This window comes from Pelobates fuscus, chromosome 1, assembly GCF_036172605.1.
Source record: "Pelobates fuscus isolate aPelFus1 chromosome 1, aPelFus1.pri, whole genome shotgun sequence".
Taxonomy (NCBI): domain Eukaryota; kingdom Metazoa; phylum Chordata; class Amphibia; order Anura; family Pelobatidae; genus Pelobates; species Pelobates fuscus.
The window spans coordinates 305578429-305590878 of NC_086317.1; the positions used below are offsets into that span (position 1 = coordinate 305578429).

The window sequence follows — 12450 nt, forward strand, 5'->3', positions numbered from 1 at the left end:
TTGAGGCTATTTTGGCTTAAAATTTACAATTCACTTTGAATTCTTGACATAACCCTGATAGTTTAATATTATGTCTCCCAATTGTAGTATTTTTATTGTATGTGTTTATGTGTTTTTGGTTCATATGCAAATTGTTAGAGTCTCCCCAAGTTTATTAAAGTAATACCTCCCAATATTTTAAATGGACTATTATCAAAAGAACTTTAGCGTAATGAAGCTGTTTGAGTGTATAGATCATGTCTGTGAAGCCCCACAGAAGTACAGGAAGTATTTAGGAAGGCTGTACACTTTACATGCAGGGAGGTGCAACAAGGCTACATAAACAAAGTGTTTAATTCCTAAATGGCAGATAATTGAGCAGTGGGACTGTAGGGGCATGATCTATAGATCAAAACTGCTTAACTAAGCTAAACTTGTTTTGGTGACTATAGTATCCCTTTACATTTAGTTGTGTGACTGGGAGTGTGGCCAGGGGCGGGGCTGTCCTAAGGAATTTTAGGTGATTTACTAATAATTTATGCAACCAACTGTAATTTAGAACAAGATCTAAAGTTTATTTTATATACACAATCTAATGTGCCCATTTAATGCTGCTGGCTGCAAATACCTTCACAGACCTGTGTCTTATCTCCATTCCTGGTTTTAGGCCTTAATCCACTTTCCAGCTCACAAGTAACAAATGCATGGGCTATCTAACATGGCACTTTGTATTGTATAAGAAAGCTTCAATGGCTAAATATCAGCCCACAGATAGGGCCCTCTTTACCGGTTATATTGTACTTTTTTTTTGTTTTTCCTCAATTGTACAGCGCTGAGGGATATGTTGGTGCTCTATAAATGCCAGTAATAATAATAATTTATTGTAGTCTAAATACACATCACTGGGAGTGTTATTGCTGTGGCGCTCTGTTATATACTCAGACACCAACAATATGGAGGTCCTAGAAAAGAGGGACATTAGAAGAGAAAAGAGGGAAGAAGGATTTGGGCCAAAATAAGGACTGTCCCTCCTCAATAGAGACACGTGGAAGGTATGAAATAAGGACCTCTTGCGTATTGTGCATAGGGGTTATTTATTGGCTACAGTTCACTAATGAGGCCTCTGAAATGATTGGCATTGCAATGTCTCTTGTGCCGACATGGCCTGCATGAAGCATAGGTTCATAACTGGCCACGTGGGAGGAACCAATCAGATATTCACATCTTAACCCCTTAAGGACACATGACATGTGTGACATGTCATGATTCCCTTTTATTCCAAAAGTTTGGTCCTTAAGGGGTTAAAGGTTCTTTGTACAATGTTACAAGTGAGCTAAATCTCATAAGAGAACTCCTTAGTGGGAACTAATTATAGGGCAAGATTTTATCTGTGTATGTATCTACAACTTGTTGTTTTTTTCATAATTGCAACAACCCTATATTCAGTATTTTTGATTTTTTTCATTCTTATACAGAGAGATAGGAATGCATTTCCATGCCACACTGTGCTGCCTCACATCCATGTGTATTTGTATATAGCCTACTTCAGTGGTTCTCAAGACCACCAACAATTGACACCCCAAGTGATACTTACATCTCGAACCTCTCATGATCCTTGATGTCTGGTTTGAGAATTACTGACCTACAAAATGTTAACATATTCACAACAATTTTAGTCTGTGCTCCATAAATTAGATTTTGGAATAAATTCTGTATCTTCAAAGGAAAACCTACATTGATGCTATCAACCCATGCATTATTAAGAAGTCACGAAAGCAGATACTACTGTGCAGTAGGAGTATGAGATTGACTTTGTAGTGTCTTTATTAATAAGAAATGCAAGAATGTCTTGGCTAAACTATCTACTGGAAAATAATTGTGTCCTCAGATCTGTCGGAATCTGTCAAGCAGATAGAAAATGTGTAGGTGGGTAGAATACTTTACTCCCCATTGGTTTCCTCCAGAGTTACATGTTACAATTTGATCATGTTTTAATGAAGAGGAGACTCACACATAGATGGTTAACATATCTTACAATGACTCTCAAACTACATAGAATTGTGTAAAGAGCTTTTTAGAACTCATACTATTCAATAACATTCGGTGCGTATTTATGACAGTTCTAACTGAATAAACGCCTCTGTGATGTTTTTCTCCTGTTTTAATTATAATAATAACAGCTGGCAATATCTGCTAGCTGTGTCTGCATATCACTGCACTAAATTAGTATTCTGCACATAACATAGGTGAAATTGGAGTTATTGATACTGATCAATTGGGGGGCAAAGTTATAAAATGGAGCAATCTGCATGGACCATTGGTTTCCATGGTGATCACAACACTTTTGATAACTCTGTCCAATAAAGGTGCTGTAAACAAAACTCCTAGTGTATATAAAATTTAAAATGAGTAATTAAAAATCTGCTTCACCCACAACTGTTAAAGTACTGATTACCATTTATAAGACCACAATGTGTTATTCTTAATTACCATTTAATGTGCATAGATTGGAGTTTGGTTTAGTCAGTAATAGCCAATATTATTGATGGCTTTGTGTGTTGCTGTTAATTATACCTGAACTTCATATGCGACATAATAAATAATACATGGAGATGTACATTGAAATAATATAACACCATCATTGTTAATTAACAAAGCAAAATACATTTTCTAAATCATGGTTTCGCATCCCAATTGGATATTGCATTTAAATAAGACATTGCAGGAACATGTTATAATTTTTTTATGTTATATTTACACTTAAATATGCACAATTCAAGCATCAAGTAAATCTCATCTCATTTTAGATTCATATTTTTGGTTATTGTGAAGAATTTCATAATACAGTTAAAAGAAGCACATCATTGACTTGTTTTGCAATGATTATTTGCTGAGATATGTTTAGTTTGATCATATGTTGTCTCTTTGTCTTGATTTGGAATGCAAGGTACCTTTTCCAAGTTCTCTGGTAACCTTGTGAGTTCTGGGGCTCCAGCGGTGCTAGTGAATCTTTGATTTAGCTGAATAACAGTCAGATTGGACTGACACATGGATTTCCCTTCCAATGGTTCTTTAGGATTGCAGTGGAAGAGCAACAAGAAACACTTGTAGAACTGTTGAATAAAGAGAAAATAAATAATGTAAATTAAACATTTTATACTGCATTTTAAAATGATCAGTGGACAGTTCTAACATTTAAAAAACTCTGCATTTCTTCTATCTCCACTATCGCCACTTTCAGTATAACATGAGCCATAGATTTATTATATATATATATATATATTTGTGATTTATTCAGCTTTTCTCTCTCTAATTAGGAAAATTGATCACAAGTATCTTTCAAAAACTTTTTTACACAATAGTTCCTTTATCTGTCCCTCCATTCAGTGTTAAAACATACTGAAGGAATGGCTAAGGCAGAGATTGTTCTACTCATACCAATTCACACCAGCAATGGGTGGAATGATAGGCTGAAAGCAGTAAACTGACACGCTCAACCATTCACAGCCACCTACTGCTGCTCAAGCAAAGGCTTCCTCATTAGCCCAAATAGCACCTGCCTAGGTTAACGCCAGCAACCGTGTTCCTGCCTGGGTTAATGCCAGCAACCCTGTTCCTGTCTGGATTAACGCCAGCACCCTGTTCTTGCCTGAGTTAATGTCTGCAACTCTGTTCCAGCCTTGGTTTAACTCCGAAACTCCTGCTACAACTTCAATCAGGACTTTTATCATTTGTCCAGTGCTGGAACTCTGGTAAAAGACTTTATTTTACCGTAAGGACTTTTATTTCCTATGAAGATATTGCCTTATTTTCCGCTTCTATTGCATTGGGACTTTTTCATTATACTCAGAGGCGTAGCGTGGGGGGTGCAGGGGGGGCGGCCGCACCGGGCGCAACATCTGGGGGGGCGCGGACTGGCCCACCGGGACACCGGGAAATTTCCCGGTGGGCCGGCACACTAGGGGGCCGGTGCGCGGCCGCCTAGTGTGCACCAGCTCCGGCAGCAATTACAGGGTGACCGGCAGGAGGGGAAGCGCTCCCCTCCTGCTGGTCACAGAATGTAGCGTGGCCGAGCAGGCAGACCGGGTAGGGGAGCTTCTGATCCCCTACCCGGTGTAACAGGAAGCAGTACGCGAGCCGGGAATGCTCCTCCCGCGAGCAGGCAGGTTGGAGCATTGCCGTGTGTTACCATGGCAACGCTCCGACCGGCCTGCTGTTCTCGCGGGAGGAGAGCGAAGTCAGCCTGCAGCCAGAGGAGCTGCAGGCTGAACAGCACGCGCCACCACTGGACCACCAGGGATTGAATTGAAGCTGTTCGCCCTCTCCCCTGGGCCCTGACCAAAGGTAAGGGGGGAAGGGAGTAATACAAAAGTTTTTTTTTTTTAAATATAAATATATCAATGCTTTAACCCCCCCATACACACACTACACTCCTCCCCCTCACCAACAGCACCCCCCCACACACACACAGAACCCCCCACACACATAACCCCCCACACACAGAACCCCCCCACACACTGAACCCCCCCACACACACAGAACCCCCCCCCCACACACAGAACCCCCCCCCACACACACAGAACCCCCCAACACATACACACATAGAACCCCCCACACACACAGAAACCCCCACACACACAGAACCCCGCTGCACACAGAACCCCCCCACGCACACAGAATTCCTCCACACACACAACCCCTTCACGCACATAGAACCCCCCCCCCCACACACAGAACCCCTTCACGCACACAGAACCCCTCCACACATAAACAGAACCCCTCCACACATAAACAGAACCCCTCCATGCACACAGAACCCCTCCACACATAAACAGCACCCCTCCACACACACAGAACCCCTTTGCACACAAAACCCCTCCACGCACACAAACCCCTCCACACATAAACAGCACCCCTCCACACATAAACAGCACCCCTCCACACACACAGAACCCGCCCACGCACACAGAACCCCCATGCACACAGAACCCCTTCACGCACACAGATCCCCTCCACGCACACAGAACCCCTTCACGCACACAGAACCCCCCACACATACACACATAGAACCCCACACACACACAGAAACCCCCACACACACAGAACCCCGCTGCACACAGAACCCCCCCACGCACACAGAATTCCTCCACGCACACAACCCTTCACGCACATAGAACCCCCCCACACACAGAACCCCTTCACGCACACAGAACCCCTTCACGCACACAGAACCCCTTCACGCACACAGAACCCCTCCACACATAAACAGAACCCCTCCACACATAAACAGAACCCCTCCATGCACACAGAACCCCTCCACACATAAACAGCACCCCTCCACACACACAGAACCCCTTCGCACACAAAACCCCTCCACGCACACAAAACCCCTCCACACATAAACAGCACCCCTCCACACATAAACATCACCCCTCCACACACACAGAACCCGCCCACGCACACAGAACCCCCCCCATGCACACAGAACCCCTTCACGCACACAGATCCCCTCCACGCACACAGAACCCCTTCACGCACACAGAACCCCCCCACGCACACAGCACCCCTCCACGCACAAACGGCACTCTCTCCACGCACTACGCTAAAATCCACGGGTTAGGGGGCGCAAATTACTTGCCTTGCCCTGGGTGCTGGACCCACGCTACGCCACTGATTATACTTATTTCGTTTATAATGAATTTAAACACTGTGTCTGTCCAAATCTCTGCATACTGAGCCCATTCACCCCAAACCCGTGACAAATCTCCAGTCAAAGTTAAATGAAAGTTTTAGTCTCTCACTCAGGTCCGAAGTCAAACCCACCCCAATGCCTGTGTTTTGGTCAGACTTCGCCTTCACTCCTTTCTCTACGACATCACCGGCCGGTTGAAACCTAATGTGCATGTGCTGTGAGCGCCGCACTCACATTGGGACTTCCCCCATAGGAAACCATTGAATAATTTGTTCCTATGGGGTTTTGGGTGATGCTGCATGTCCTCATGCATAACGTGAGGATGCCTAGCGTCAGGCGACCAAAAGTCACCTAACCACCTGGGAGTCCCTCTAGTGGCTGTCTGGTAGACAGCCACTAGGGTGGAGTTAACCCTGGCAGGTAATTATTGCAGTTTTCTTAAAAACCACAATAATTACCATTGTAGGTTTAAACTGACAGTTGCACTGCACCCAGACCAATTCAATGAGCTGAATTGGTCTTGGTGCCTATAGTGTCCCTTTAAGTACCACTAAATAGGATTATTTCACAATTACACCTTAAAACCATTTTACTTTTTAATTCCAATAACACTAAAATTATATATATAATGCTTATGAAACACATAAGATACCATCATTATACTGCTTAGCTTGCAATGAAATATGTGTTGCACTTACAGTCTTTATTTTATTGCAGACCCTATATACCAAAGTATACACCTTATCCTGCATTAACTGATATAGGTAAACAATGATCACTTGTAAGCATTTAATGCAATTGCAGGTATTTGCAGAGAATGAGTGTAGCTCCAGTTCCATCTACTGGTTAGAAGTCTGAATTAAAAAAAGAAGATGCTCAGCACTAGCCTAATAAAATATGTGATCCTTATTCAGTGATAACACATAAGGAAATTTCTTTAGTCGTTTCATTATCAAAGCCTGACCGAGAAATAAAATTATATATGTTCCTGAGCGAACATTGTCTGTCAATTTTAAAAAGCTGAAACACGCCATACAATGTTCTGTTGCCAGTTGCCTCACACTTTTGTCAGTAACACTGTAATACCCTGGGAACCAGATGATATTTGCTAAGTGGAGTTCATTATAAGCGAATGACTGTCTCATACTGTAATCCTTTTCCATGTCAGAAAATTGCCTCTTACTAGAACATCTACACCATTTATTATTCCTGCTAGTTTTGTAACATTGCATTTTATTTATTCTCTTGATTCTATATGCTTCCTGAATCCATTACATCACAACAATTCTTACTAAATAACAAGCTCACTGACCTTTAGGGCTTTCCATCTACCTTCTCCCATGCTTTGTTAATGAATCTTAGAGTTTAATTTATCTGTTTACTGTATTTGAGTAATAAATAACAAGATATTATGGTTGATGATCTGTCATTTGTGCAGTTATCAAGGACCCCTTTCTAAAGGCAAACCGTGCCTCTTGTGGGGGAGAGGAAATCGCAACTGTAGGCAACTTTGAGGGTTAAACCAGTCAAGAAGTACCCGGGTGCCTCCTGGCACTATAACAACTTCCATTAAATTAAGTGGTTTTGGTGCCTAGAGTGTCCCTTTAATGTGAACTTTCACTGTGAATAGAAGGCTTCGAGTTAATGTTCTCATACTGTATTATATCTCTGACCCATAACAAAATAAATATCTATAATGAGGAGGATGTTTGTTCTCCTAAATAAAGGACCTTTTGATTTTAAAAACAAATTTTTTTTTTTTTTTACCAAAGCAATAACCCATTGTACCTGTTGAATATGTTTGCATTTTGTAACATAATTTAAACACTGATCAAAATTGTATTTTATTTTATGTCTTTGGTTTTCTAGGAATTCTTATTATGATGTCGATGTGCCAGAAAGTTCATGTGTATGAGTATATCCCTTCCTACAGACAAACAGACCTTTGCCACTATCACGAGCAATATTATGATGCAGCGTGCACTCTTGGAGCATATCATCCTCTGCTGTATGAAAAAATGCTGGTTCAAAGGATAAATCAAGGATCAGAAGACAATCTCCTCCGAAAAGGCAAAGTCACATTGCCAGGCTTTAGTTCCATACAGTGCCCTACAGATGACCACATTACATAAGGTCATAGGCTCCCTTTAGTTGAAAATCATGTGCAATAAGTGGCTACTGGCATTTTGTCAACAAAATACTTGAAAACATAATTAAGACCATCTAGGTAATTGGTCTTTAAACATTGACTAGAGGACGTAGAGATGTCTGTCTCAGCCATGGACTCTTTATTAGTGGTTTGTAAATGAGTAAGACGATCTAAGTGGATAGGTACTGAAAGTTGCAAATGTGTACTAGTTACACAGAAATCCACATTATAAAGCAGAGCCGAAAACCCTGTTTTTTTTAATCAAACTATAATGTGCCATATTGTTAGCTAGATGTTAAGAAACTGTCCATCTTCATATGTATTAACATCTGTTACAGAGACTGTATTGATTCTGTTGTTATTTAGTTTAAAAGTGTTTATTAAATGCTCACGTGACCCTTTTAGTAGTTACTTGTAGATATATTTTATGTAACATAAGGGTCAGTTGAAGCTTATGCTGAGAACATGATGTATTTATGATATGGTGACTAACACCACACTCAAATCTGGGGTATTATGCCATTATACATAGTTCAAGAGATAATGCCAATCTGTTTCTGCACTTAAACCTTATATAAAGATTGCTCCTCTCTCTGTTACATGTATGGTGTAACCACAAATATAGCATACAGGCATTTTATGTATGCATGAGACATTACATCCTTTACTAGATTGTTCATTTCATGTGCAATACATGTAGGGAGGCTTATGGTACAAAAAGTTAATAATAATAATAAAAAAAAGAGATCCTGTTTAAACTGGAAGCATCATCTAAGGAATGAATGTAAGAGCCAAATGTCTTCAATTTCATAATAGGTTTTGAGATACTTGTTCAGACTTTACAACCTGAGTATTTGTTGCCAGAAAGACAGTATTTAATATCACAAAGTCAAGTACACTCTGAAAAAAATATAAAACATTCATTTATATGAGTAGTTTTAGCTATCTAGTTCAGCACTTTTAGCGGGAAACCAATTTGTGTAATATAATAACTATCTGGAATATACAGAGATGAGAGTGAAGCATATTCTTGTTATGCATCTTGTACACTCTATATTCCTTCTACATTGATAACTACAGTTCACACTAAGAATATACTGAAATACGCAAACAATACAATCTATTGTTCCCATGCAGTAATGGCTGATGATGTTTAAAGATGGGGGCACTGCCCCCAGACTAGTTGGCCTCTGCCTCCATAATTCCCGGTGCTCGATGCCTGTATCAAAGAGAATTCATGCACTATTTAAAAACATAAACCTATATAAACATGTATGTGGGAAACCACAACCACTTTAACGAGGTCTGACTCTACGCCCTGATGCTGTTACTAAATGTCAACCCTAGAAGACGGGACAATATGCAGACCTATCTTTTGGGTCACCTAGCATCTGATGGCTCCATGCAACACATTTGTGAGGTGTCTGTAACCAGAAAATGGTTTTGTTTTTTATTTAAAATGTCCCCAAATCATAAAGTGATTAGTTGCTCAGATTTCTCTCCAGCATCATTGATAAATGAAAATACATAGATAATCATGAGTGACACCGTATATTTGCTCCCAACACACACTTTTCATTAGTCCTTTTCACGCTAATAGATGTGATTTATTTTTTTTGCTCCAAAACTGAGGAGGTGCAGCCCCCTATGGACCATCCTTCCTCTTGTTGATATATTGTCCAACATTTAGGGGGAAAAAAAATCCACGTGAATGGAAAACAGAAATCTTTTAAACTGATGCCAGAAAGCGAAAAACTGTGCATTGGTTGAGCATAACTGGTGCCATTAACAACAGTATGACGCCTACAAATGTTTTTCTATGGCAAACCGAAAAAAAACCCGAAAAAAAACAAAAACATGAACGCTTGAAAGAAATTTGTTTAATCAAATTAACTTCTTTAAAAGAAGTTGAACTGCTCAAATTGCTATTCAGTCCAAGTGTTTAAGCACTTAAGAGACAGCTATGTTAAGATAGCAGTATAGTGAGAAAACAAATAGACATTTGATCCCTTGCCTCATGTTCCCAGTGCAAACAATATGATTCTATACACTGTCTATGAATTGAATAAACATTTTACTTTTGGTGGTTTAATGAATGAGCATTAAATCCCTAGTAAGCATTAATCAGGAGCTGATGTTGACTTTCTAACCAACTCATTGTTGTCTCCTATAATCTGCTGGACTCTTGCATTGTTCATGAGTCCTTACCCCAGACTTAGTGTTAGTGCCGTACAGTAATTAGTAACAAACCGAGAAATGAAAAGTCACACGTGTTTTCCTTCATTGAAATGTACGTCAAAACAATCAATTTTATTTTGGCATGAGTTGTGGGATTACTGACTATGAACTTCACCTGCTCTTTTTGTATTCTTAATATTTTCAATTAGAAGCCAGGCTAATTTTTTACTAGCTTTGATGGATTTTGGTAAAATGATTTTTTTAACTTTCTGGCTTAATGTTCATCATAAAATGTAAAAAATTTCAAATAAAACACCATTTTTTGAACAGTGTTTGTAAACATTTTAACACTTTTTCTATTTTGGTTTTGTATATTTTTTATGTATGCACAATGTATAGATTATTTCATGTAAATAAAAAAAATCTGCTTTCTTTGCATTGTATTGGTGGGTTATTAATTGATAATTGTAAGTATTTGTGTAAGACGGTCATCAGTTCCACACTTAGGCCATGATTTAATATTTTGGATAAGCTATTCAAATGATTTAATATTTCTTGATAAACTTTAAATGATTATTAAAATATCAAGAATATATAGGATATAAAAAGGTCAGTGTATACAAAATGTTAACTATATTATCAAAATATTAAATAATTTGAAAAGCTTATACAAAGATGTTAAAAATTGAGGCAATGTTAAAAATCTGCAATTTATATAAATGTTAGGACTACTCATTCCATATTGAACTACAGATTCCACAATCCTAACCAGAAGCACATTTACTAGCCTTAAAAAATTATCGTCTTGTATCTTTTTTTCAGTACCCTGATTTGTACCCCAATCACCAAGGTCTCTTAAGCACAGACCCCTTTATATATCAGTCTTCTTGTCCTTGGTCTCCATGTCTCTTAACTGCAGGCTTCTTAGTCTTAAGGTCTCTTACCCACAGTCTATTGTAGCTTAACCTCTGTCTCTTTGTTTGTTTCTTTCATTGTTAAATTAAACTCTGCAGGTATTTTGCCTAAGGTTGCCAGATCTCTCAACCACAGTCCCTTGATCCCATACTTTTTTACCCTCAGTCTTGAAATACACAGACAATGCAAACTATTCTTCCTATATTTTGCTTGGTGATATATGGTTTACCATCTTTTAAGACAAAATGTAAATGGAATTAAAGAAGACATTCACACTGGACTCAAATAAATAGAGTTTATTGACTAAACATATCCAATATAACCTCTAGTCTCTAGATCGCTAACCTTCACCCAAGTGTCTTACTCTCATCTCTCATTTTACTTACATTCTTTGTCACTTCCTATAGGTATTATTCATTTTTGAACCAATATTCCATCTTCAGTCTCTTCTCTCCTTTCCATGACTTTTTCCCATCTTTTTTATTGTTTCCAACTTCTCTCTTCGATGTTCTGCCCTATTTCTTTCCCCACTCTCCTATAATTCCTACATTTTATTGCTCTTCTTGCCTGATATTCGGTCCTCTCTTTAGCCTTATTTCTAGTGTTATTCCCTAGTCTGTCATTGTTAATTTAAAGTATCCTCCATACTTTCCCTATTTCTCTGCCATCCTGTCTGCCCCTCATGGGGCTTCAGCTATTGCAACAACATTTACAGCTCTACTTCCAGCTTATGTTACCTTACGATGTGTTATTAGATATTACATATGCTGTAAGGCTACAAATAGAGATGTGAAAACTGTTTCTGCTGCTGGCGCACATGGAAACAACTTCATCTTTTTCTGTGTTCACCGCAGTAGCCCAGTTAAGGGACGCTACATGAACCATGCAAGCTGTTTGCATACAATATAGTCTGCCAAAAGGCTGGTGCTAAAAAAAATTGACATGCCAAATATGGGTTAAAAATATACGGTACATGATTGTACAACACCTCATCAGGGAATTGTTTTTTTATTTTTTAGATTAAAATAACATCCATCTATACATGGCTTTTAATTTGATTTCTATAGCTTTCCATCTACATATCTTATACATTTAGTTCTTATTCTACATTGGGTATGGGAAATATAATAAAACTATTCAATTTTACAACATGACAGGAGGCTTCATATGTTGCATTATCTCTCTTTTCTAGCTCCACAGTAGCAAAGAAATACATAAAAAGAAAGAAGCAATCACAAGAGAGTAGGATGTATATGAGGTGTAATAACCTAATCACTTCCTCTTTGCTGCTCCATCAAGCAGAGAGGTCAGAGTATTACTCTTCTCCATTATTTTATGCTCTTATTGCCCCTTCTGGGGTAGTTTCTTTACTGTATTTGGCATATTTTACTGTGCTATCTGCAATATACTTCTATGCTAAATTCATCTTGTGTTTTTTTAGAGTATTCTTCTATTTTTATATTTTACATGTTAACTGTTGGAAAGGATTTTCAGGACCCACTGCTTAAAGGAATATCTCCCATGACCTTGAATTAAC

General features: G+C 39.0%; 2 protein-coding genes across 2 annotated transcripts in view; one reads left to right on the top strand and one right to left on the bottom strand.

The window, feature by feature from the left end:
* The window catches only part of ST6GAL2 (ST6 beta-galactoside alpha-2,6-sialyltransferase 2), a 160255-nt gene extending 149876 nt beyond the window's left edge, over window positions 1-10379 (top strand). Inside the window, exon 7 of the mRNA XM_063458204.1 lies at window positions 7541-10379. Coding sequence (XP_063314274.1) covers window positions 7541-7803 — 263 coding nt within the window. The 3' untranslated portion in view covers window positions 7804-10379. The remainder of the gene's footprint in view (window positions 1-7540) is intronic.
* Window positions 2781-12450, bottom strand: part of LOC134614438 (pinopsin-like) — a 275580-nt gene continuing 265910 nt past the window's right edge. Inside the window, exon 5 of the mRNA XM_063458217.1 lies at window positions 2781-3092. Within this exon, the coding sequence (XP_063314287.1) occupies window positions 2841-3092 (252 nt within the window). The 3' untranslated portion in view covers window positions 2781-2840. The remainder of the gene's footprint in view (window positions 3093-12450) is intronic.